The sequence below is a fragment of the Dryas octopetala genome, chromosome 7 (assembly GCF_963921425.1).
Source record: "Dryas octopetala chromosome 7, drDryOcto1.1, whole genome shotgun sequence".
NCBI classification, from domain to species: Eukaryota; Viridiplantae; Streptophyta; class Magnoliopsida; order Rosales; family Rosaceae; genus Dryas; species Dryas octopetala.
Window position 1 is genome coordinate 9,486,936 of NC_141372.1, and position 24,501 is coordinate 9,511,436.

Consider the following 24,501-nt stretch of genomic DNA (forward strand, 5'->3'; position numbering starts at 1 on the left):
TGTCATATACGAAAGGTTCTGTATAACCAAGTATTGATTAAAGTATTAAAAATGTGTTAGAACTTCAATTTATATGCATGGCCTTAATTAGCTTTCAAGGTGAATATATATTGAATTGATATGCTTTTCTAAAGCGAGTTATTTAATTAAAGGCACTAAGCACCTAATCATGCAAGTTTAAAAGCTCTTGTTAAAATTTGAGAGAAAACTTATATACATTAGAGGGAACAATATAGTACTGGTCCTACTGGATAATATTGGATATCAAAGATAATGGGAAGTTTGGGGTATATGCATGTATTTTTTTCTTCTATAATCATGTACATAGCGAATATAATTCAGAACTTTTAAAACCGACCAACTTTTTGTATATATATATATATATTTGGGAAAACATACCCTAAAGATTATAAAAAAAAAAAGGCAATTGTTGGGATAGCCAAGTTAGAAAGAGGGTAAAATTTGTCCTCCGCATTCAAGTTCGATCCCCCCTCCTCCCAAATAAAGAAATAGATAAAAGAAAAAAACTTAAAAAAACCAAAACTTTTCCTTCTTCTTAATTTTTTGTTCGCTACATTTGAAAGTTTTTAAATTTGAAAATATCATAATTTTAACATCACAGTAGAGTATTTCTATTCAGAAATTTGTTTTTCTATTGAAAAGTGAATAGTACTAAGATGGGAATTTTGCGCTACTTTGTTGCAGGGATGGCCCTAACATTCAGGTGTTCCAAGGTGAATCATAAAAATGGGGCTATCAACCCTTCATGTACAGTATTTGAGACTATCATATCTATAGTATCTAAGTATATAAGAGATCTATAAAATTTTTAAGCACCCGAGATGATTGCCTACTTCACCTACCCTTAAGGCCTCCTTGCTCTATTGATCGACCCATCATCCTCACATTGGTTGAGCATTTTTGTGAGTATGCATCCACCCATATGTGCCAACCATTTTTAGTTCTTCTAAAATTAAAAGAATATAAGTGAAATTAATAAAGGTGTAGTTGGTATTCTTACTTCATTTATCATCGTTAAATTAGGTTTCATTGGGTCAAAACAAAATTAAAATGGTAATTACTGAAGAAGATCTCAATTTCTTTCTCTTCTTTTTAATTAGGAAAAGACTTCCTCTACTAGTCTACTTGCTCCCTATTTCCTGTTTGTTCTACCATATCCTTAATTCCTTCTTAGTTTCTTAATTTTTTTGAATATCAAAATGCGGTAGAACTTTGGGTTTACAACATTATTGTTGTCTACTTACCAAGGAAGGTAAAAGATTTCTTCAGTAACTCAATTATAACTTGGACTTTTGTTTCAAAGTTTGGACTTGGTCAATGGCTGAGGTAGAATATCTACAGTAAGTCACTTACCTTTTTTTTCTTTCTCGCATCCTACTTTTTCTCTTTTTTATTGTAACTTTCACTATATTACGTACAGTAATTTCCATTATACAGTATTATAATACCAAATTAAGCTTGTCTGCCATATTGTCAATTTTTATTTTCCCAGCTGGCAACGTACGTACGTATACAAAGTCTCCTAAAATTTTATTTCAAACTGTACTGTGTAAACATGAGGGAGAAACTTCTTCAATAGGCAAAAGGAGAAACTTCAAAATGGTGAATACTATTCCTAGCTAGCTTGTAGAGACTAGTCTAGAGAGAAACTAAGCCTGAGAGTCTAGAGGAGGAGGTAGTGGTTTCGCTCCCTTCTAGTTTAACCCAATTTAGTTGTTAGCCAACCTCTTTCCTTTATGAATGTACTTGTTAATTTCTATTTTCTTTCTGCTTCTTTCATTTCATTTCACTTTTAAAAAATTTATTAATTAAACTAATTTTTCTTTTTGGGTATTTTGTATTATATAATATTTCCAACCTTTAACTTTCATAATATCGCTTTCTTCATAGCTTTCACATTCATGTATAACATCTTAGCTTGGCCAACCCTCTCTCTCTCTCTCTCTCTCTCTCATTCACTTTGAGTTTGACCCGTTGCCAGCCACCGCACCTTTTTTTTCCTACTCCAATGGCGACCCCACCCTGACCCCCTCTTGCACTCTCCTCTAGAGATGGACCAAATGGATCCTTCTCTAAGTTTTTTTAGGCCTCCTTTGTCTCTGATGATCCCCAAGCAGATAGAAAGGCTTAAATAAATAACCTTTCCTCTTCCATTTCTCTTTTGCTTCTCTGAAACCCTAGCACCCCCCCTCACAACAAAAAAGAAGCAAAAAGAAGTACCCTCCCTGATCTCATCAGAACCCAAAAGAAAAACAAAGAAAAAAAAAAAAGAGAGAAAAGAAACAAAAAGAGATCAGCCTCCTCTCCCTCTTCTATCTATTCAGGCTTGCTTTCACATAGTAGTCATCATAAGATCTAGCCATACACACAGTTACAATATTCTCTCTTCTTTTAATAGTAACTTTGGCTGCCACCTCCAACTGATCAAGACAAGGAAAAGATTTGCTTCCATTTTCAGATCCAGAGCTTCAAAGATATAATATTCCTTCTCTCTTAAAAAAGCTGTTCTTAGCTAGAGACAGAGAGAGAGAGACATATATACATACATATCATTCACTCTATTCCTTCACTTCATATCCCTCCTTTTTCAGTACCCTCATAATTGTCCCCTCTCTCTCTCATCACCATCTTCTTTAATTGATCTCCCTTGAGGTCTCATAATTTCCAATTAAGCTCTAGATAGCAAGCAGCTATGGATTCTGGTAACAGTGGAAGTATGCAATCTTCAAGTGGTGGTGATGATCAAGAAATTCAAGACCAAGACATTAACTCACAACCCATTTTCTTCAACTCTGATCCAACCCGTTTTATTGGCTCGTCCGCGGATTCACACCCTCCGCTGCTTTCTCATTACGAAAACCACCAACACCACCACCAACCAAATACACTTTTTGATCTTTCATCCAATTATCTCCACGCATTGTCTCAATCCCAACCACCAAACCCATCATCATCAAATCCCAATTTCTTCCTCAACCTAGACACCACAACAGGACCCAGATCATCATCCGGCCCAAGATCCGAACCCATCTCATCAGCACTACCGGGTCCATCATCATCGATTCAGTCACGGACAGCAGCCCAAGAGGAAACCAAGCAAGCTCGAGGAGTTTCATCATCAGCAGCCAGAAACTCAAAGAAGAGAACCAGAGCTTCAAGGAGGGCACCGACCACTGTGCTGACCACCGACACATCGAATTTCCGAGCAATGGTGCAGGAGTTCACCGGGATCCCGGCACCGCCATTTCCGGGGTCGTCAACGTCGCCGTTTTCTCGCAGCAGGCTCGATATCTTCGGCTCTGCCTTGGGACCTCTCTACCCTTTACGTCCTTCGCCTCAAAAGGTCCTCCACCAGCCATTTCTTTCAAACTCTTCATCTTCATTAATGTTGAGCAATAGTACCATGGTTGATGCTACTACTACTAGTATTAATACTAATAACATGAACAACAATTTCATCATCAATTCAAGTCATCAGCATCAACAACAAGGCCTTGTTCCCAAACAGTTGCCTTATCATCATCATCATCATCATCAACATCAACATCACCATGACATGCTCAACAACATGCAAAACAACCCAATTCTCACATTTCATCAGTCTCTTAATCCACAGCAGCAGCCACCACCTCCATTCCACTCTTCATCAATTGATCATCATGTGTCCAACTTTGGAGATCAATTGGGTATGAGCCATGGATACAGTAGTGTGAACAATCATGTAGCTGCAGCTTCAGTGGATCATACAGTACTACCTTTGAGGAGTACGGATCATGATCATGAATATGATGATGGTGGTAGCTGGAGATCCAGTACTGGAGTTGGATCCAACGATGGGAGATCATCAGTACTAGTGGACCACTTGAGGCCGTTGGATGGGAATATTAATATTTCATCAAGATCATCAAACAGCACTATTAACTATGCAGCTTCTTCTTCATCGGATCATCATCAGTTTCACCCTGCAGACAAGTGTTTGGAGATGAACAATAACATTGTTTCTACTACTAGAGGTACTGAACCCACGGTTGACTCATGGATTTGTCCTTCAGACTAGCTTCAAGAGAAGGTGGCCGTGATGGCCATGGTGGTGGTGATAATTATGGAGAAGTTAATTAGCAGCATAATTCTGTTCTTAATTAACCTTATTAGTCACCACTTAATCATTTTGCAGCATGATTATAAATTTTTCGGGTTCATTATGAATCTATTATAATGACTTAACCTATGAAAATATATAATGAGCCATCATGGTAGTTTAATTATATTATATATGTAGATATATAGCTAGGTATCATATATTATATCATAGCTTCTTCAATACGTAGCTCGATCGGATTAAAGAGGGTATGATTACAGAAATATTGGTACTTTTTTTCTTTAATTTATTGTATTACAACTTACAAGTATATATTCATTCCTATTTTTCTTCTTAAAGTCTTTAATTATGTGGTTAGTTTATGTGCTTTGGTTACTTTATATAATATATATAAAAATATAGAATCAGAATATAGGCAAATTGCCTTCTCGAATAAATTAAGAAATGACTTCACGAAGCCAATGCTATGCGAATAGTTAGCGTTTATCGATCTTATATTTATTTAGGATGAATAATATTTTTTTAGTAGATAATTTGACAAGTTATATATATAATCTATGCATTCATGCATGATAAGTATATATTATTCATTAATCAATTAATTAGTACCGTTACGTACTAAAATTATATATGTTCCACATGGTTGTAATTGATCAAAATTTGATAGTATAAATGTATAATATAATAAATTGTTTAACAAACAAAAATTATGAGTTTTGCTTGAACTTAGTACGTACATATGGGTATTACCCAAAGGTCCTTGTCCATAGGAAAGGATCAAGTAGTTGAGAAGGGATTGTGTAGACCTAGCCTTATAGCCTTATGGGTACTACCCAAAGGTCCTTGTCCTTGTAACGCTTCTTAATTAATTGGTATATGATCTCTAATTGCATTGTAGTTCTTAATTGGTTTTTGTATGTTTCTTTCCACTTTAATTGGCTAGATCTTTTTACCTTCATTTGTAGCTTTTACAATTTACAAACTAAGGATTATGGATTATGGTTGTTTCATGGTTTGTGTAATATGATCTCTAGCTCTTGCACTTTAGAAACAATATAGATGAAATGATGGAGCTGTTGGTGGCAAGATTTGGGGAATCCTTACCTGCCGCGCGCAATCATAAAGTAGATAGATCATGAAAGAGTCCTCGATCACTAGCTAGTCTTTAATCTTTATATGCTCATTACTGCAATTTCTACCCCTTTTCGGGTAAATAAAATCCCTCTCCTATTACTTTTAGATTAGCTAGATACGTTATAAAAACTAGATTCTTTAGGGTTTTCAATTTTAGTAATTAAGAACCCATATATAAACAGTAATTTAACTAAATAGGGAGGGTAGAAAGATAAGAAATAATAGAGAGATTAGAGATAAAGAGGCTAACCCTAAGATTTTTTATTTTTTTTTAGAGTCACCCTAGAAACTTACTAGTTGATATAATATATTGAGGTATTTTCTGCTGCAAGATTCATATGCATAAAAAATAAGCGATGTGAAAGACCGTTTCAATGCATCCTGCATTGGAGAAAAATTAACAACGCATTATATAGTTAACAAATGAAAACCATTAACTAGGGAATACAGAAGAGAGAAACGTCCATGTAACATGATATGGCTGATTTGGTATTCCAATCCAATAATGTGATGGCACATATGCTAGCTCTTATACTTCATTACAAAAAACTTTCTCCAATTTTAAAATAAAACATAGGGAGACTTAGAGTTTAGTTCATGTTATGAGTTTTTCTTAAGCTAAAACCGGTAGTGATTTAAGGTTTTTAATTAAATCCTTTTATTTTTCTTTTTTGACGGCTTTATATTAGATTTTAACTTCAAGATTTTGGGCTAACATACAGCCTCTATAAAACCCACTCTACACCCTATGAGGGGAAATACCCTTCAAATCGGAGAAAGATTTTATTATAAATTAAAAGATTTTTCTTATAAATTAAAAGAACTTTATTATACATTAAAATGATTTTTTTATAAATTATTATGAATTAAAATAATTTTTTAATAAATTTTAAAACATTTTCGATCTCTATCTAAAAATAATTTTTTTAAAAAACCTGAATCTAATTATCTCTTAAAGATATCTGATGGAATACTAAATGAACTCGTATCGCTATATATTATAGCTAGGTTAATTTTTTCCCCAGGGGAGTAGTTAAATATAACGGGCATGTGAACCACACACGTCAATTCAACAATTGAGACTTCTGTGTAAGTCTCACTTCATTGATCAAACCGCTTAGAAGTTGCGCGCAATGTAAATATCATGCATGGATTAGTAGTGGTATGTAAATATCTATGCAAAAGTCAATGATATTAATTCGAATTTGGATTCTCTCTTTGTGTTGGTTAATTATCCATTAACCTAATAATTTGGACAGTCAAAATAAAGAGAAAATCAAGATCATATTGAGTTATACGGTTATACCTATATTCTGAGTTTGGAACTTTGGTGAGGAATAGACTTACTTTGTAAATGAGTAATACTAAATATACAACATTTACTTACCATATAAAGATTTACTTCGTACGTCTCAATTTATTCCAACATTTCAAATTTGTGTCTAATTAAACACAATTCTCACAACACATAAACTCCCAATACTAAAACAATATCTCTGACAAAAAAAATGTTAGAAGGATCACAATTTCTAACCTAATGATATGATTGTTAATTTATCTATTACCATATAATTACATTAATATGTGTATATGGAATAAGTACTAACCAACAACCATATCATATGCTCAACTAAGTTGATCCCTCCAGCATTATTCCTCAATGAGGTGTAACCTAGCTACTTAATTGTGACTCCCATATGGATTCTATTTTAATTATGAGAGATGTGCGATCAATAATGTTGATACAACTAGTTTTATTATTTGCGGCCGGACTAATTAATTTGACAGCTAGCTTTTAGAAATGTAGAAGTATTTGAATTAGGGAGACTCGATGACAAAATTAATAATAATCCTCTTAGAAAATTATGATGATGAGGATGAGAGATAATTATATTAGACATGGGATTTTGGATTTTGCAATATCATGAGGATTGAGGAGGACATATGGAGAGGATGTGTGGTGACATGTGACTCGTCTTGTTTGGAATTATGGTGGCTCATGGCCCATGCCAGAGAATAACATGGTATTAGCAATGATGTGCTTCACTTCACCATATCTCTCTACCTATTTGCCTTTTCACTCACTTGTCCTCAGCTCATCAGATCGACCTCAGCCTCACGTGACACACACACTGCCCTCAGATCTCCCTTCACCCTACAACAACAAATTCTCAAATGCAAGCGTTACATAAATGAAATAAATTTAAAATTTAATTTTTTTTATTATTGTAAAATCTGCAAAGTGCCCTTTTAATATTAACTAATTTATTTTTTTATCAAAAGGTATTTAATGAAAATTAATAAATCAAACTAATCAACTCCATGTGGGGTGAATCAGTGACTGTTTTTAGTCATTAGAATTACAAGCTCCACAAATGATTTTTTTATCAATAATGCTAGTTGTCCCACATTTTTTTTCCCACATTTGTATCCCACCTGATGTGTCATTACTTTATTGGAAGAGTATTTCCTTTTTCTTTTTTAGGTTTTATTTTTTAATTTGTAGTGTCCAATGTATGAATGCCATGTAAGATGGTATGAAATTGTGGTATAAAAATGTGGTAAGTGTAGCATTACTGTTTTTTTATCCCTGAAAAAGCCAAGTTTTAATTTGTGTGCATACAAAATTAGAAAGCAGAGGCTCATGTGTAATGTGTTAAAAAGTTACCAAATTAGACTAATTTAGAAACATTGGAAATTTATTTTATATTTACCTTTTATTCTGTCTGGTTGTGGTTCTTAATTAGTTTTATAATATGATCGAGGAATGCTATCCACTTTCTCAAATCCACATTTTTCACCGACATTCTCTTTTATTATTCTAATTTTAAAGTGTAAATTCATAATCGAAACTGTTCATTTTTTAGATCAAACCATGAAGATTATCTCTATAAAAAATCAACTAAATCGAAAATCGTTTGATTATATAACTGTGATAAAATAAACATATAATTTTGATAATAATTTAATTCACTATTTATTTATTTGATAACGATTATATATTACATTGTGGAATGGATAATAAAAGATAATATCAATAAAGAAAGTGAATTAAAAAAGGTAGATAATATTTCTCTTATAATATTAGTAGTCATAATTGGGACTAGATACTAACTATGAGTTAATTACACTTACACCTCCTAAGGTTTATCATCTTTTCACATACACCCCCTGAGATTTCAATAATTACACATACACCCCTTGAGGTTTCAAAACTGTTGCATATAACCCCCTATAGTAACAAAAAATGATAAGAAATTATGCGAAAAAACATGCTAAGGGATTAAATAGTTTAATAAGATTACTCAAGATGTAAGGTCCAACCTCAATAGGAATATTTTCTTTTTTATTTATTTATTTTTGTCTCTTATAGGGGTTATATGTAATAGTTTTAAAACTTCAGGGGGTGTATGTATAATTATTAAAACCTCAAGAGATGTAAGTGAAAAGATAATAAATTTCAAGAAATGTAAGTGTGATTAACTCTGCTAACTATGCCCTAGATTACTGAGAAAAAAAAAAGACACGATGGATTCCGAGGAAAAACAATGTGCATGAATCAGGCTTAAGGTTGAATTATAAGCTTATTGGGATTTGTGTGTCTTTGCACGCCAAGAGAGAGAGACTACTTTAACCCTCCTATAAGCTTAATCCTCATATACGAATAAGAATTAATCATCATTTTTTTTCTTTTTAGTTTTTTGGTTATCAAGAGTCAATCATTCATAAGAGACTTTATATCAGATGGTGCTGATTCCTTTTCGACTTGTTCGATCTGTTAAGAGCCTCTTTTCCTCTTAACTATTTTTCTTTTGGAAACTAATAAACAATTTTTCTCACCAAAAAGTCAAAAACTATTAAAACAAGTTTTTTATTTTATTCCTTGTCGTTTGTGCATGTTTGGGTATACGCAATCCATGACGGCAGAAGATTGTATGATGACGTAAGTTGGTCTTTGAGGACTCCAACTAACAACTCGTGGCTTAGACTGGAACTGCTGTTGCAACCCGCCAGCCAGCGATGTTGGACCGTCGTTGCCTTATAATTTTGGACTTAAAAGGGTAAGCCTCATAATATATCGACTTATAGCCAAGATAAAGTGGTTAATAATAAATTTCTAATGTGGAATTTTACTCTTAAGATTTTTAAGTGTTAAAGTTTTTAAGATTAACTCAAGTGATGATGGGAAGTGAAATAAGAGTTAGAATAAGACTAATTAGGTCGAAAGTTGATTCAGTTTTCTCTAATATAATTAATAAAATTTATAAATGTTATGGTTAAGTTAAATATGCAAATAAACTAAATTGAGTTATATAAATTTAAATATTTAATATAAAATTAATTAACAAATACCTGAATTGCCTACTCTAACTAAATCACATGTGGTATCAAAACAAGTCCAAAAACTGAGATTAGAACCACATATACCAATATGGGTTCTTTATTCATACTCATATTTGATCCTATGCACATTTTCAATAACTTTTATTAACTAATACTATTTGCGAAGCTACTAAACTCCCTACATCATAACTAACGATACCCTAGACTGACTGACAAATAAAGTCTAAGCAGATCGAGTGGTACCACTGGAATTCCCTTTGAAAATTAGTTGGTATGCTGTATGCAGCTTATAAAGGTATACTAGAATAGGGTTTGGGACCTTGTGTAGCAGTTAGCGGAGGGGCTAAGCACCCTATATAAACCCGAAATTTAAATAGATGCATGCTTTACATATTATATATATATACACGAGGAAATTATAAATTTAGTTCACTTATTCTATACATAGTTTAATTTTAGTCCATGATTTTTTTTAAGTTCAATTTTGGTTCACGATTTTTTTTAAGTTATGATTTTAAATCATTTTTGTTGTGTTTTCTTCAATTATAATTGAAGTATAAGTTATATTTTATCATTTTTTAGTCATAAGAACCAATTTGGGGTATTAGAATAAAAGAGAATTGAAATTTGGTGAAGTTTGAAAAATCTGAAAAATTTGAAAAATTTTTAGGAAAAATTGGTAGTTTCAGGTACCTTACTTTGAGACCAATTATCTTTATATGATTGTAAAGAGGAGACACATAGCTTTAAAACAAGTATATATTTGGCTAAGATTTAATAGGGTAAAAGGCGGGACAAATTTGAGATAATAAATTTGAACCTTTATTGAACAAGTGGAACAATTAGTTGACTAAAACTGAAATTAAAAAAAAGTCGTGGATCATAATTGAACTAGTTATAAAATAAGTGAATCAAATCTGTAATTATCTCATATATATATATCTATTTATCTGTATATAGATTTGATCATGTGTAGATGATCAGACGTGCGAACATGTCACCGAGTACTCAATAGCATGTTTTTTATAACTGTCGAGCAATGCACCAAGTGCTCGGCGCTAAATGCAAATGTGCAGATGTCTGCATCTAAATGGGCATATATATATATAGATATATTCAATCATTAAATTATAATACAGAATAAATTTTATAAACTATACTTTATTATGTTTATGATGAGATACACAAGCTATATATACAATGAATATCACTAAAGCACATACCCAATTCCTAATTTCCTAAGCTATATATATATGTAGGAATTGGCATCTTAGTTATGTCTCTTTCGGTCTTTCCTGATACAGTCAGGTAGCCCACTAGAGAAAAGTCCATCCTCGGAAACAACACCTAAACTGAGTAAAGCCACATATTGGCTACTCCAACTTTCCATTAGGTAAGCAGGTAGGCCGAAGTCGCCTACTTATAGAAAAGTATGTTTAAGAATTAATTCAAATCCCAATTGTACGTATATCCCTGTTGCAATAATTCTTCTGCATTAATATTATATTTTTATAGTTACTGTCGAGATTATTCTCCACATATGTATTGAGTTTGGTCGCACCCTTGACCCTTCTTTGGCTCTAGAAGGTTTCAACTAATTGTACACTAACAGGAGTAGATGACTGCTGTGGGGAAGACCAGCAGAAGCAAAAGAACAATAACTAAAACAAAAATCAACAGTCAAACAAATACCATAAAAAAAAATTTTTGAATTGGAGATTACCAATAAATATAACACATGATATAACAACTTTTAGGTTACTAAAATTAAGGCATAAAATAAACCTTAATATGAATAAATAAAATATTGAAAAATCATGGTAAAAAATGTTAGAATAATAGTTAATGTCTTTATAACGTACTACTTATTTTAGAATAAGTTAATCCCCACTTATTAGTTTATACAATTTATCTCGTGTATTAGAATATGTAATTAGACTATTTTTAATCCAAATTCTGACTCTATTTTGATTTTCCAAAATATGTGATTGGACTAATTAAAATGGTCCAGTCCCACCCCTTATCCCACCTAACAAGCAGGGACAACGATTCTTACATTTCCACATATTATAAGGTCCATATACAAAAGAAGACTACTAGCTTCATTTTTCAATTAATCTAGCTACCTTCTCCTTTAATTTTTCATTTTCGGAACCATTAATTTTTTATATCACTATTTAAATATTATCTCTATAAAATCAACTAAATTGAAAATTATTTGACCATTATTATCAAATTAATAAGCGGTGGTCAAAACAAAACAGACACAACAACAATTATATAATCAAATGATTTTCGATTTGATTATTTTTTTGCAAAAATACGATGACCTTAAATGATTCTCTAAAAACTGAATGGTTTTGATCATAACACACTATACTGTGAAATAAAAATAATAAAAGAGAATATTGAAAAAAAATAAAAATTAAAAAAATAACTAGCATATCTCTATACAAATACAACAATACCATAAAATATTAAAGTTCATGCTATATATACAACAGGTTGCACAATTGAAATTAATTGGTCCAAAAAACATTAAACTTTTTTGGCAATCTAGCTACTGCGAGAGAGAGAGAGAGAGAGAGAGAGAGAGAGAGAGAGAGAGAGAGAGAGAGAGAGAGAGAGAGAGAGAGAGAGAGAGAGAGAGAGAGAGAGAGAGAGATTTGAGTGCTTAATTAAAACGATCTGAGAAGGTATGCATGTATAATAGAAGTAGTTCAAAAAAATTAATTGGCGGGGTTTGAGTACGTAGGTTTCACTGCAGATCGACATGGAGACACTATCCATGTCTGCCTCAACTGGTTTGAAGTAGTTTTCATGAACCCCACATGTTCCCCACTATCTATCTATATACATTTCTCTTATGAATGCTACAAGATGCAGCTACAGGGTCGTTGCCACCCAGCCAGCTCAGCCACCTACAACTCAGATGTTATGTCTCTTCCACAGCGTTTATACATAGTAATATATATAAATCTATATACATTATTCCATCTCCTACCGTTTTAATTTGGAGTATATCATGAGTAACATGCATGCGCCTTACTCTACCTACCTAACGAGTTTGAATTCTCTTAAAAAAAGTTTCGTTAATGTTTGAACCTTACACATTTGAATAGTGCAAACTTTTGCATCCACGAAGCAACTGTAGGTTTTCTGCGAGCTATGTGTCGATGAGTGTGATTGATTATTGTAGAATGTAGATGAAGATATATGAAATGTCCGCCCGAGTCCTCGGTGTCCGAGCCAGCCCCTCGATCATTCTTTTTTGAACATGCCGCGGGTTGAACTGATTTTTTTTTTGTTATATTGAAGGGAATTGAACTCTGAACTTAGTCTAATCCTAATCCTAATTCCCACTCACCGTTACCGTTTGAGCTAATCCCAAAAGCTTATTTGAACAAAAATTAATTATCGTAGAAATGGTTGGATGCGGGTGTGATGATTGTAACTTGTTGATAGTTGATACTTGTGGGTTTGCATGTTTTTCATTTCTTTTGCTAATACTTTTCATGTGAAAATTATTTGTTGTAAAATATAGAATTCGTATAGAATGTGAAAGAGTATTTAGCGTTCAAATGCTGGAGATTGTTTGAATACTTTCACATTTGGCACAAATTCTGCATTTTACATTGATTCCACAACAGAGCTAGAATTGCTCTCATTTATTCACATCTTACATTTGTCTATATTCTTTTAAATGATCTAGTTTACAATAATAATAGTAATCTAAAAAAGTTTGAATTGAGACTTCCCCCTTACTTTTTGGTGGATTCCCAGAATCTTTCCTTTGCATTTCCAGGCTTTCATTAGCTCGATTGATATCTAGTCTTATCATGCCTTTTGTTTTGCTACACTATTTTGATCGATTAAAAATTGAAGAAAAGGCAAAAAAGGAGAATACAAGTAATTTTTTTCCATGAAAAGAATATCTTGTCAATTCATACGGTATTCTTGTTCTTAATTATTGCATGACTTGTTTTGAGAAAATTATTGATGCAATTGGATTCTTTCACCAAATTAAAATAGCTTTATACAATAAAAATTTTGAATACAGTAATAATATATTCATTCCAACTAATGATGTCCAACACTTGAACTTAACAATAGAACTAAGTCAGATAACAGCATAAGTGCATAACTTCTTAATATCATAAAAAAAAAAAAATGGAATTTTTCTTGTGATTAACCATCCAATAAATAACAAATTATTAGAACTGTGTCAGAAAATTTAGTTTAATTAGGTGAATAAAAGAAGACAAAAGAATTATTAGCATTCGTTTAATCACAGGCATGTGACGCAGAAAACGACGTCAGGACCACTTCATCTTGGTTCTTCGCACGTTTGTAAATGGCAAAGGAGAAAACGCAATCGGAGGCGTCGAACGCGCTCGAGATTGGGATGGAAGCGGGAAAGAAGGAAGGCCGTACACGTGTACGGCGAGATGTTACGTCCACGTGGGAAATAGTAGTAGGCTGGTGGGGGCCGGGGCTGTCTGGGTCTCTGTCTCTGTTGTTTGTGTGTGAAAGGGAGAGAGAGATGCATATGATTATGGGTGCTTTCACTAGTCCCCATGGAGATTATGTCTGGTGCTCACACTTTTGGTCTTTCTCATGCCTCTTGAGTCTTGGCCCCTCTGCTCTTTGCATCCCCAGCAGCGTAGTTGTAACCGTACTTTTCTCACCACTGTGCTATCACGCAGTTACGACCCAGAAATTTAAAATGGGGTGGGCTGAACTTTAATCCTATCGAAATTTTCACAGCATAGGATGTGTACACGTGTTAGTTTGCAGGATCAAGTCATCAATGAAATCATATACTCCATGAGAGAGTCAATTGTGACAGTTTTCTTTACACAAATGACAAATGTTAATAAAGTTGTTAAAATTTGTTGTGTAAAAAGTTGAGACTAGATAGTTTTTGCATATTCCATAATATTTGAATGTTATTTTTTGTTATATTATGTGTTATTTTGGTTGGTCAATCTACACAATTCATATGGAATGTAGAGACCTAGAGATTAACCAAAGAATCAAGTGCTAGAAAGTTTTCATTAAAATTAAAGAGGACCACTCTGGTTAGTTGAATTGCACAAATCAGAATTGACAAATCTTTGAATGCTACCTGGTAATAGAGACAGAGGGTGGGACGGATTTAATTGGGTCAAAATATTGGAGAGTAATACATTACACAAAGAGCTCTTTTTCTTTTCAATTTTAAGTATAAATAATATTGTAATTATTGGGTAGCCCAATCGAAAGGGTCGTAGAATTACTTACAATGCACCCAAATTCGACCTCTTTCTTCCAACTCAAAAAAGTATAAATAATACAAGTAATTTTATCTTTTTTCTCTTTACTATGTTATGTTGTTCTCGAGCATGCTTGTTTGGGCTCCCCCCATTTTCTTTGTGGTCTTCTTGCTTTTTCTTTGGGCTTCATGTTTGCTTAATGAAAGATCCATTCACCAAAGAAAAAAAAAATATATATATATATATATTTTTTTTTGTCTGAATATAATTGCTAAGTTAAGAAAAATATATTGCAAAAACTCCTTTTTTTTTTTTTGTTGGTCAAGTCTTTGCAAAACTCCTTGGGCCTTACATGCTATGTAGTTATACTTTTCGGTACATTTTTTGTCTTTGTATAAGTTTTTAAAGGCTTTTCACAAGTTTATGGGTTTGGTTTTGGATTTGCATAAGAAACGGTCAAGCAGCTGAAGCCCGCCAAAGACCAGCAGACGCGGCCTTCCTTGCTGGCAAAACCCATCCCCTCAAAGGCCTCCACGTGTCACTGACCCTCCACCCCATAGTGGACTAGACCACAAAACACAGAGTTGACAACACCGAAGAAGAAACACACACAAAACCCAAAGAAGATGAAGATGAAGCTGAAGGCGGAGACTGCGACGCTGGTGCTGGTGAACTTGGCCGGAATCATGGAGCGAGCGGACGAGTCTCTCCTGCCCGGTGTGTACAAGGAGGTGGGTGCGGCTCTCCACACCGACCCAACTGGGCTCGGCTCGCTTACTCTCTTCAGGTCTATTGTGCAGTCCTCCTGCTACCCCATAGCCGCCTACCTCGCCGTGCGTCACAACCGAGCCCACGTCATCGCTCTTGGCGCCTTTCTCTGGGCCGCCGCCACTTTTCTCGTCGCATTTTCCTCCACTTTTTTTGAGGTATTTTCTTAGTCTACATTACCCCATTTCGGTTTTCTTTTTCTTTTTCATTTTTTTGTGTATAAACTTTTGTTTGGTTGCTTGGGAAACGAAAAAGGAAACGAATTGGGAATGTGGAATTCTGGGTCTTGTGTTCTTTGTTGTTTTGAGTTATAACGACTGGAAAATTCAAGCTATATCTTAGTCATATGGTTTCAATTTGGTGTAGTTGGATGCGGCTGATTTGTTTTTCTTGGATGAATTTAGCGGAAAATTCATATGACCATGAATTTTTATCTCTTTTCTTTTCTGATTTTTATTGGTTACCAAACAGAAAGTTAGTGCCTTCATTAGATGATCGTTTCTGATTGTCATTTCAATTAAAACTCCAAAATGGCATTTTCTTTTGTCCCTTTTTTTTTTTTTTTTTTTTCTCCTTATCATTCAGGAAAGACAAGAAAATTTCAGGGTAGCAAACATTCTCGAAAATTTCTCTTAGATTCGAACCCATAGCTGATGATAGAACTAGAATACATATTTTTTGTTTCCTACTCACACGAGCCCATATCCTTGCTTTTCTATCCATCTCTAATTCTAATCTTCCCCCCCAATCTGATATTCTCCAAGTTGCCAATTGGGTTGTTTTTAAAAACTTTAATTTGATAGAGTTGACTGTTGTCCATTAGATTGCTGTTTATAGTAATTATGGGTTCTTCTCTGAATTTAGTAGTGGAAATTTGAGTTGCTAGGGGAAATGTTGAGAGAGTATATAAATGCTTGAAATTCTAGTCTAAGAGAAGAATAATCTAACTCAAAAGGAAAGAGTTCGGGAATATTGACGTGGACTTGTAGCATGTTCTTTGATAGTCGTAAGTGGAGAACTGCTTGAAAAGATTAGGGGAGGAAAAGAAAAGGAGGACAAATATTAAGTTTCTTTGTTGCTTTAGTTGATAGCAAAATGAACTGTTTACGTTACCTGTGGTTGATATAAAAGCTTGATTTGAGCACAATTGAGTAGTTTTTATGAATAAATTTCAATTTCTTTTGTTTCCGGATATATTTGACCTCTCAAGCAGATACTTTAATGAGGATACCCCATAAACTAGAAGACGGTTAAGTTTGGTGATGACAAAATTCATGGATTCAATACTTGAATTAAAGGTGCAGTTGAAATTACTACTCTATTAGCAGTCTAGAAGCAATGGATGTATTCTGTGAGTAGCTAAAATATATGGGGGATAGGGGGGTAAATGAAAAAAGATTGGAGCTTGCACGGAATTTGAAATTTGGTGGAAGTTTAATTATGTGGTTCATATTTGTATATATTTGACAAAGTAAAAGTGGATTCATCACGAAAGTTTCTGAAAGATAAAATGAACAGATGTTTTCCACTCCCTTTAGTTTTATCCTTTTTTAAAATGATGCCCCTAAGTGCTACTTGCCTTACTGCCATGCTTAAGAGAATTTGACAGTTTCACTTCTATTCAGCCTCTAATACCTTCCCTATCAAATCAGGAATGAAAGAACCAATTAAGGACCATGCATGAGTTAATTTATTATAGTGTTCATTTTCCAAATTATCAATTTGAACTTAATTTTTAATAAAGGTGAATACTAAAGTTTTCAAAGAAAAAAGAGAGAAGTATCATTATTTTTAGCATTCCAGCTTTTTCTATTCACTTTGAAGTTCTTACTGATTAGGTGGCTATATCCAGAGCTCTGAATGGTATTGGCCTTGCTCTAGTTGCTCCCGCTATGCAGTCCCTTGTAGCTGACTCAACTGATGACAGCAGCCGAGGTACAGCTTTTGGATGGCTTCAACTAACTGGCAACCTTGGTTCAATAATTGGCGGCCTTTGTTCAATATTGATAGCTCCATTAACATTCATGGGCATCCCTGGTTGGAGGATTTCCTTTCATATTGTTGGACTAATCAGTGTTATAGTTGGTGTTTTAGTCCGTCTCTATGCCACTGATCCTCACTTTCCAGATGGTGGAACAAAAGATAGCAATCAGAATTCTAGTAATTCCTTGTGGTCAGAAGTCAAGGAACTGGCCCAAGAATCCAAGTCAGTTATTAAAATTCCTTCTTTCCAGATTGTTGTGGCACAGGGTGTTACTGGTTCATTTCCCTGGTCAGCATTGTCATTCGCACCCATGTGGTTGGAACTTACTGGCTTCTCTCATGGGCAATCCGCTTTCCTCATTGCATTGTTTGTGATTGGTAGTTCCCTTGGAGGCCTCTTTGGAGGTAAAATGGGGGATATCCTTTCCATGCATCTGCCAAATGCTGGAAGGATAATTCTAGCACAGATAAGCTCGGCATCTTTCATCCCTCTTGCAGCAATTCTTCTGCTTGTATTGCCCGATGATCCATCTACAGCTGTCATCCATGGTTTAGTCTTGTTCATCATGGGATTCTTAATATCTTGGAATGCTCCAGCTGCAAACAAGTAAGTCTCTAAAACTTCCACTTACACCACATCTAAAGTATGCATGATTCATCTAATAATGTCATTAGGCTTTTAGTTTTTGAATAAATGTATTAGTTTAGTATCTGAAGAATTGGAAGGCTCATATACAATAGTGGCATCAGAAGTAACCAGAAAAACTGTGGCAACAACGTTATTTGCTAGATTTTATAGTTATTTCCATATCAAGAAAAATCAAATTATAGACGTATTTTCCATGCTATGAGAAAAGGGGGTGCAGGGGTATCTGGTTTTTAATGCCACTTTATTATCATGGAAAACAAAAAACATGACTAATGTGTTAAATTTGATGAAATGGCCCCATGCAGTCCAATTTTTGCGGAGATAGTTCCTGAGAAAGCCCGAACAAATGTATATGCTTTGGACAGATCTTTTGAGTCCATACTCTCATCATTCGCTCCTCCAGTTGTTGGGATATTGGCTCAGCACATTTATGGTTATAAACCAATTCCTGAAGGATCCACTTTATCTGAAAAGATTGCCACAGATAGAGGGAATGCTTCATCGTTGGCAAAAGCACTGTACACAGCAATAGGAATTCCAATGGCTCTCTGTTGTGTTATCTACTCATTCCTATATTGCACCTACCCAAGAGACAGGGAGCGGGCTCGGATGGAAGTTTTAATAGAATCAGAGATGCAACAAGTAGAATTAGAAAATTCACATACAGGAGGAGGAAATTCACGTGTTCAGTTTCCTGAGTCAAGAGAACCTTATGTGAATGATAGAACTGTCATTGAAATGGACTATGAGGGTGAGGATGGTGTTGATGCTGATGCTGATGATGATGATGATGAACAGACATTACTGTACCGCCAGTTAACATTCTCCAATTCGAGCCCAGAGTAATCTTGCAAGCAGAAAATGGCTCAACGTCCACAAAGCATTAGATAACTCTGAGCTCTTATTGCTGTAGACCACCACAGACTTTTCAGAATTCGACTGAACATTACAACTCCATTCAAGCACATCCAAACATCATAAATGTACAGAAACAATATATCCATCCTGTTTTGACCTTCAACAAGAAATTACACGCACCGGAAACGGGCATAAAAGGCTTCTCCAATACTAACCAACTGAAGAATTTAGGAGAATAGAATAGGTCTTGGTTTCGTTGCCAGTTCTATTGTGATTATGTGTTTACAGACCCTTAGTAGGGAGAAATCTTTGTATTTTACCACGACATTATACTGACAACACTTCAATAATGAGATGTCAATTAAGAAACATTATTCTATGAGACTTGTTATATATATTTTCTTTCACAACATGTAGATCTTATTGTTATGTGGTGTGTCCCACATACATGTTAAAGGAGACTATATAATCAGTTACATACGAAATGTCCTAGCAGTGAAGATTCCACATTTCTGGGTTTGGCTTTATTTAGATTGTATTTTAAGTTCATCGGCAGTCGGATTTAGCCTGAGGAGTTTTGATTAATAACATCTGATCATAACTTGTTCAGTTTTTTTTACTAAAAATTCGACTCATATAATATTATTTTGGATACTAACTGATGAGATACAGACAAAAAAACTGATGAAATCGTGTTTTTATTTTATATTATAACATTTTGAACCTCATTTATTTTTAACAATTAAGATACCCTGTATCAATCTTTTGGTATGTATACTATTACTGTTTCTTTATTACATACTTTCATAGAATCAGATTCAAATGCCTACTCCCTATACAATCCTATACAAGCTCGGGAGATCCTTGTGGCAAAAGAATGCTTGATTAACTGGGTTTTGTAGCAGAGATCATCACAAAACGCCTATTCCTCACGCATGTAAAACCAACTAGCCCACATGCTTTGCAGAGATCTTCTAATTCACCTTCAGATAGGAAGATTTGGCTGCCTGATATTTGCCTTATACCCTACAAGAAAAGCCAAATCATAAGCTGCAGATGGCAGGCAACACATAATATGATGAATGGAAGCCAAACCCTTTAAAGCACAGCTTAATTCAATGTGTACATATTAAATTTATTCTAGGGTTTGTAAAGTCATTCCCCTTGTTATATAGTCTCACAAAAGATAAAACCATGGACTTGGAACAATTTTGACAGGCTCAAACAAAACCATGATTTTGAACAACAGAAACAAAAACAAAACAAAAAAATCAAACCCCAGTAAGATAAAATTGATAATCCCAAACCATCCACTCCATGAGGCACATTGAGCAGAATCCCAAAACTGGGGCCATGCAGGTTCTGAGTAGAAAAGGTATACCTGGGTTACATTCCTCAAATTTGGGACAAAAGACAAAGGCCCATCAAGTATGTAAGTAGTTGCAACAAATACCCCACCAGGTCGCAGAACTCGACTAATATCAGCAACCTTCAAAACCATAGCTACCAAATTACTCAGAGCAAATATTGGTTAAACAAAAAACCAAAAAAAGACATTTAGCTCTACAAGAAATAAAAACATTTGGGCTACTACACCAAAAAGTGCCCACAGGCATTCATTCTGATATTTGTAATTAACAATCAAGAGAAATTAGATAATATTCGTAATGAAAGTTGAGATGCATGGATGTTCCACATCATGACCGTTCTTCTCATAGACTACTGGAAACAACACTTCACAATTAACAAATAATAATCCATGGTCTCCCTTAAAATGGGATCTATGTTTGTGCAGAAAAATTCAGATTTGAATTCTTTGTGATAATACAATTATACAAGCCAGAAAAATAACTTAAAGAAGCCAATACCCGTGTTAATTTGGAGATAAATAACTACAAACTGCATCCGCACTCAAAGTAGTTGCAGTAAATGATTCCAATAGAGCTCATCAGTCATCCCCCTCTCATTTTTCCGTTAATATCTTTAAAAAATTTTCACAGTAATCATGTGTTTCCTCTACAAACATATAGAACATATATAAAACATAAAAAATAACCTGGAGTGAAAGAGGAAATGTGAAATTACCAACAAATTTCTCTACCACAGTATCGAAACATAGAAAGAAAATGTAAGATGTCAGCCTTACAGATGCCGATAGCAAGCAGAATTATTAGGTTTAACAGTTTAACACCATATATAAAGAATACTTACAGCTGTTGATGGTGAAGGCCAACAGTGTAGGGCAGCACCAGCATGCACAGCATCAACAGAACTTGTAGGAAATGGAAGCCTAGAAATATCTGCTCTGACCAAAGTTATGTTCCTAAAAGAAAACAATCTTAATCAGGCATAAATTTTCAAAATTAATAACAAATAATTTCGGAAAGATCCCTAAGTAGCTTTATCATTTAAATTTGAATGAAAATTCCAAATTATGTACTCTGTGGGGAAGTTCTCCTCCTGCTTAATGAATCCATAGCACTCCTTCAACATGTTCTCTGAGTAGTCCAGAGCAACAACAAGAGAAAACAATCCGCTCTTGGCGAAAAGTCTAGAAAATAGCCCACTCCCGCAGCTAGCATCAATGATGGTTCCACCCAAGACCGGCTTTAAGAAATCCTTAATCAACTCAAACTGCAGTCAAAACTATAACACGGTTAACAACCTCCTTTGGCATGACAAATCAAGCACACAACGAAAAATATATGATTTATATTTTTCAGCATTTCAAAGAACCACATTGCATGGTTTGCAGCAGCAGCACTTTTTCTACACTTCTGGTATATATTTTTTCATGCAGTGATCAGAATAGGGCACTTTTTCTACACTTCTTTTTCAAAAAATCAATTGTCTGCCATTGGTCATTGGTGGTAGGAACTTCTTAGTTTTATTACATATAATATATCCTAAATCAGCCCCCGCAACAAATTATTACACCAGAAGACTACTTCATATTCATATATAAGATGTACAAAATAAACTAATATTGTTCCTTTGAAATGTCCAATACGCCAATGACCCTTTTATATGAAGTATATCTGGCAGAGCACTTCCCAGTTTCCACAGATTGTATAAGTTACATTGCTGTAAGGAGGTTGTTAAGTTCCTTTTTTCTTGGACTGCAAAATATTTGGTAGGTCCTTGAAAGGAAGAAATGTTATATAAAGAAGCTGATCATCTCACCTCTTTCTCTGGGCCAGGAAAACCACCCCATATCGTAAAGCCTTGACGCCAGCCCCTCTCATAGACGAATGATACCAATGGAGTCCTGATCCAACAAAAAATCGCTAGACATTGGAGAGATGCAAATCAACATATCCATGTGGCATTAGAAAGTACTTTTACTAATGCTTGAAAGCACCTAATGTGGCAGATGCAATCAATTGAACTAGGTTCATGCTCTATCCATGCCATAGAGGACAAAAAATTAAATAATTGACCACAATGGTGGAGATGTATGAATACCACATAACACAAGGGTCCCAAAATTGAAACCTATATAATTTCAATACCTGAAAATCTCGGTGGCAAGCGGCAGTGATTCGCCATAGTTCTTGGCGCTACTTGTTGCTGTCAGGTCAATATGTGTTTCATTCCCAAAGTAAGTCTTCTTACAAGTGCTACATTGAAAACTAGACCCATAAGCAGACTCACTGTAAATCAAAAACAACAAGAAGCCCACTCCCCCAATTAACCAATGAAAAATGGAAATAACAACAAGCAAGTAAAAGAAAATTAAGAAATACAATGCAATTAAAATCTGAATAATTAAGCAGGCAACATTTTCTAACGCTTTGGTTGGTTCATTGAAACAACTTACACGGACAAGCCCGAACCACTGGTCGATGATAATGGGTCAAAGCATATAGGGCAAGCTAAAATGTTGCTGCTGGGTTTGGCCTCATTTTCAACCACAATTGGATCCTATTGTTGTGATGCAACAACATAGAAGCAAACAATTTTAGGACTTTATTGAGGGAAATAGAGTAAGCAAAGAAAAGCTATAAAATTTTCTATTTTCCTGCCGTTTCTCAGCAACCAAACAGAGCACCTGAAATTGGGTTTCCCATTTTCGCTTGTGCGAATTGATTCAAGTAATTACATTGAAGAAACGAGCAAGAAAAGAAGAAGCTAACGTACGATTGGCGTGGTTTCGATGACGGCGGCAGAAGAAACTGGACCGTTTGATTTTGCTGCGAAAGAGCGTTTGAAAATAACCGGCGGACAAGGCCTGAGCTTGAAGAAATGAGGCCTCGAGATACCGAGTTGACTCAGAAGAAACACCGAGGAGAGGTTGCCAAAAACCGTCGCCATAAGCTGTGTGTGAGTTTCGTTGTGTTAGTGAATGAGTGTACGCTCTGAGTCTTCTTAATTTCCACTTGTGAGTATTATTATTATAAATTTATAATTATACAACAAAACAAGATTCGTTTAGTTTTGGCGGAAGAAGATGATTCGCGTGTCCCGACAATCTCCGGATATTTTATAACGGCCTAGCAGGCCTGCACAGCACTCGCTAACTTCCTTTGGCGGGTTTTTGTCTTTTAGACGATAATTTTTTTTTTTTTTTTTGTCATAATTATAACATATACTGTTATAATTATACTGTTATAAATATGCTTAAATTAATAAACTATAATAGATATATAGCTTTTAATCACTGTTAGATTGTAGGGAAATTACCCAGTAATGCTACACTTGCCACATTTTTATACCACAATTTCATACCATCTTACATGACATTCATACATTGGACACTAAAAATTAAAAAATAAAACCTAAAAAAGAAAAAGGAAATATCATTCCAGTAAAGTAATGACACATCAAGTGGGATACAAATGTGAGAGAAAAAATGTGGGACAACTAACATTATTGGAAATTACCCCCTAAGTAGGTATCACTGCTAGACTCCTCCTTAGGAGAATAGGTATTAACTTGTTCTACAAAAGTGTTTTCTTATCCAACAGTTTAAAAGTATTACGTTGTTAAATTGTCAATCTAAATGATTCATTAAATGAATTATTATTTAATGTGTGATTCAAATTGATAATCTGAATATTTAACCTCTTGAATTGTTGCCAACTAACTATTAATCTAGTTATATATCTCTTTGCAATATAGGAGATGTCCCAATTTCAAATTTTCTCTTCCAAAAAAAAAACAAAAACAAAAAACATGTTGAATTCATGAATTGTTTGGTCCCTGTTAGGGGAAGAGCGATGAGAGAAGCCAGACATACATACAAAATTTGGAGAGGGCTAGAGCAAGCTATAGCTCGGCCCGGCCCAGAGAAAAAGAAGATTTTCTATTTATAGCCCACCTCAAAGCCCAACCACCCACAAGCAAAATTATGATTATTCTCTTAATAATTTTTACGAAAAATAAGCATC

The 24,501-nt window shown here is 34.4% G+C and overlaps 3 protein-coding genes across 5 annotated transcripts; 2 read left to right on the top strand and 1 right to left on the bottom strand.

Moving 5' to 3' along the window:
- The first annotated feature begins 2,185 nt into the window (after positions 1-2,185).
- On the top strand, positions 2,186-4,250 carry LOC147279442 (uncharacterized). Of its 2 annotated transcripts, XM_086251787.1 has the most exons (2): positions 2,186-3,364; positions 3,641-4,250. In XM_086251787.1, exons 1-2 carry the CDS (start codon positions 2,714-2,716, stop codon positions 4,076-4,078), a joined length of 1,089 nt encoding a protein of 362 aa, XP_086107913.1. In that variant the 5' UTR covers positions 2,186-2,713; the 3' UTR covers positions 4,079-4,250. The 2 variants fall into 2 exon arrangements, with proteins under 2 accessions (XP_086107913.1, XP_086107912.1); XM_086251786.1 differs by having other exon boundaries at positions 2,186-4,250.
- Positions 4,251-15,469: 11,219 nt separating this feature from the next.
- On the top strand, positions 15,470-19,508 carry UNE2 (Major facilitator superfamily protein). Its single transcript, XM_086250458.1, has 3 exons — positions 15,470-15,779; positions 17,460-18,211; positions 18,559-19,508. Exons 1-3 carry the CDS (start codon positions 15,480-15,482, stop codon positions 19,097-19,099), a joined length of 1,593 nt encoding a protein of 530 aa, XP_086106584.1. The 5' UTR covers positions 15,470-15,479; the 3' UTR covers positions 19,100-19,508.
- A 285-nt stretch (positions 19,509-19,793) lies between these two features.
- LOC147279444 (S-adenosyl-L-methionine-dependent methyltransferases superfamily protein) lies at positions 19,794-23,545 on the bottom strand. Of its 2 annotated transcripts, none has more exons than XM_086250460.1 (8): positions 23,252-23,545; positions 22,932-23,035; positions 22,624-22,731; positions 22,295-22,379; positions 21,552-21,745; positions 21,323-21,434; positions 20,493-20,600; positions 19,794-20,137 (listed from the first exon to the last, which is right to left on the bottom strand). In XM_086250460.1, the coding sequence occupies exons 1-8, from the start codon at positions 23,423-23,425 to the stop codon at positions 19,997-19,999; spliced, it is 1,026 nt and encodes a 341-aa protein (XP_086106586.1). In that variant the 5' UTR covers positions 23,426-23,545; the 3' UTR covers positions 19,794-19,996. The 2 variants fall into 2 exon arrangements, with proteins under 2 accessions (XP_086106586.1, XP_086106585.1); XM_086250459.1 differs by having other exon boundaries at positions 22,624-22,764; positions 23,252-23,541.
- Between the last annotated feature and the right edge of the window lie 956 nt (positions 23,546-24,501).

Excerpts from the sequence above, each read along its gene's own strand:
- LOC147279444 (XM_086250459.1), bottom strand. The coding sequence starts at position 23,425 with ATGGCGACGGTTTTTGGCAACCTCTCCTCGGTGTTTCTTCTGAGTCAA. Across the intron at positions 21,746-22,294 it reads TTCCTGGCCCAGAGAAAGAG|TTTGAGTTGATTAAGGATTT; the intron begins GTGAGATGATCA and ends TTTTGACTGCAG. Across the intron at positions 20,601-21,322 it reads GGCCTTCACCATCAACAGCT|GTTGCTGATATTAGTCGAGT; the intron begins GTAAGTATTCTT and ends ATGGTTTTGAAG.
- UNE2 (XM_086250458.1), top strand. The coding sequence starts at position 15,480 with ATGAAGATGAAGCTGAAGGCGGAGACTGCGACGCTGGTGCTGGTGAAC. Across the intron at positions 15,780-17,459 it reads TTTCCTCCACTTTTTTTGAG|GTGGCTATATCCAGAGCTCT; the intron begins GTATTTTCTTAG and ends CTTACTGATTAG. Across the intron at positions 18,212-18,558 it reads AATGCTCCAGCTGCAAACAA|TCCAATTTTTGCGGAGATAG; the intron begins GTAAGTCTCTAA and ends GGCCCCATGCAG.
- LOC147279442 (XM_086251786.1), top strand. The coding sequence starts at position 2,714 with ATGGATTCTGGTAACAGTGGAAGTATGCAATCTTCAAGTGGTGGTGAT.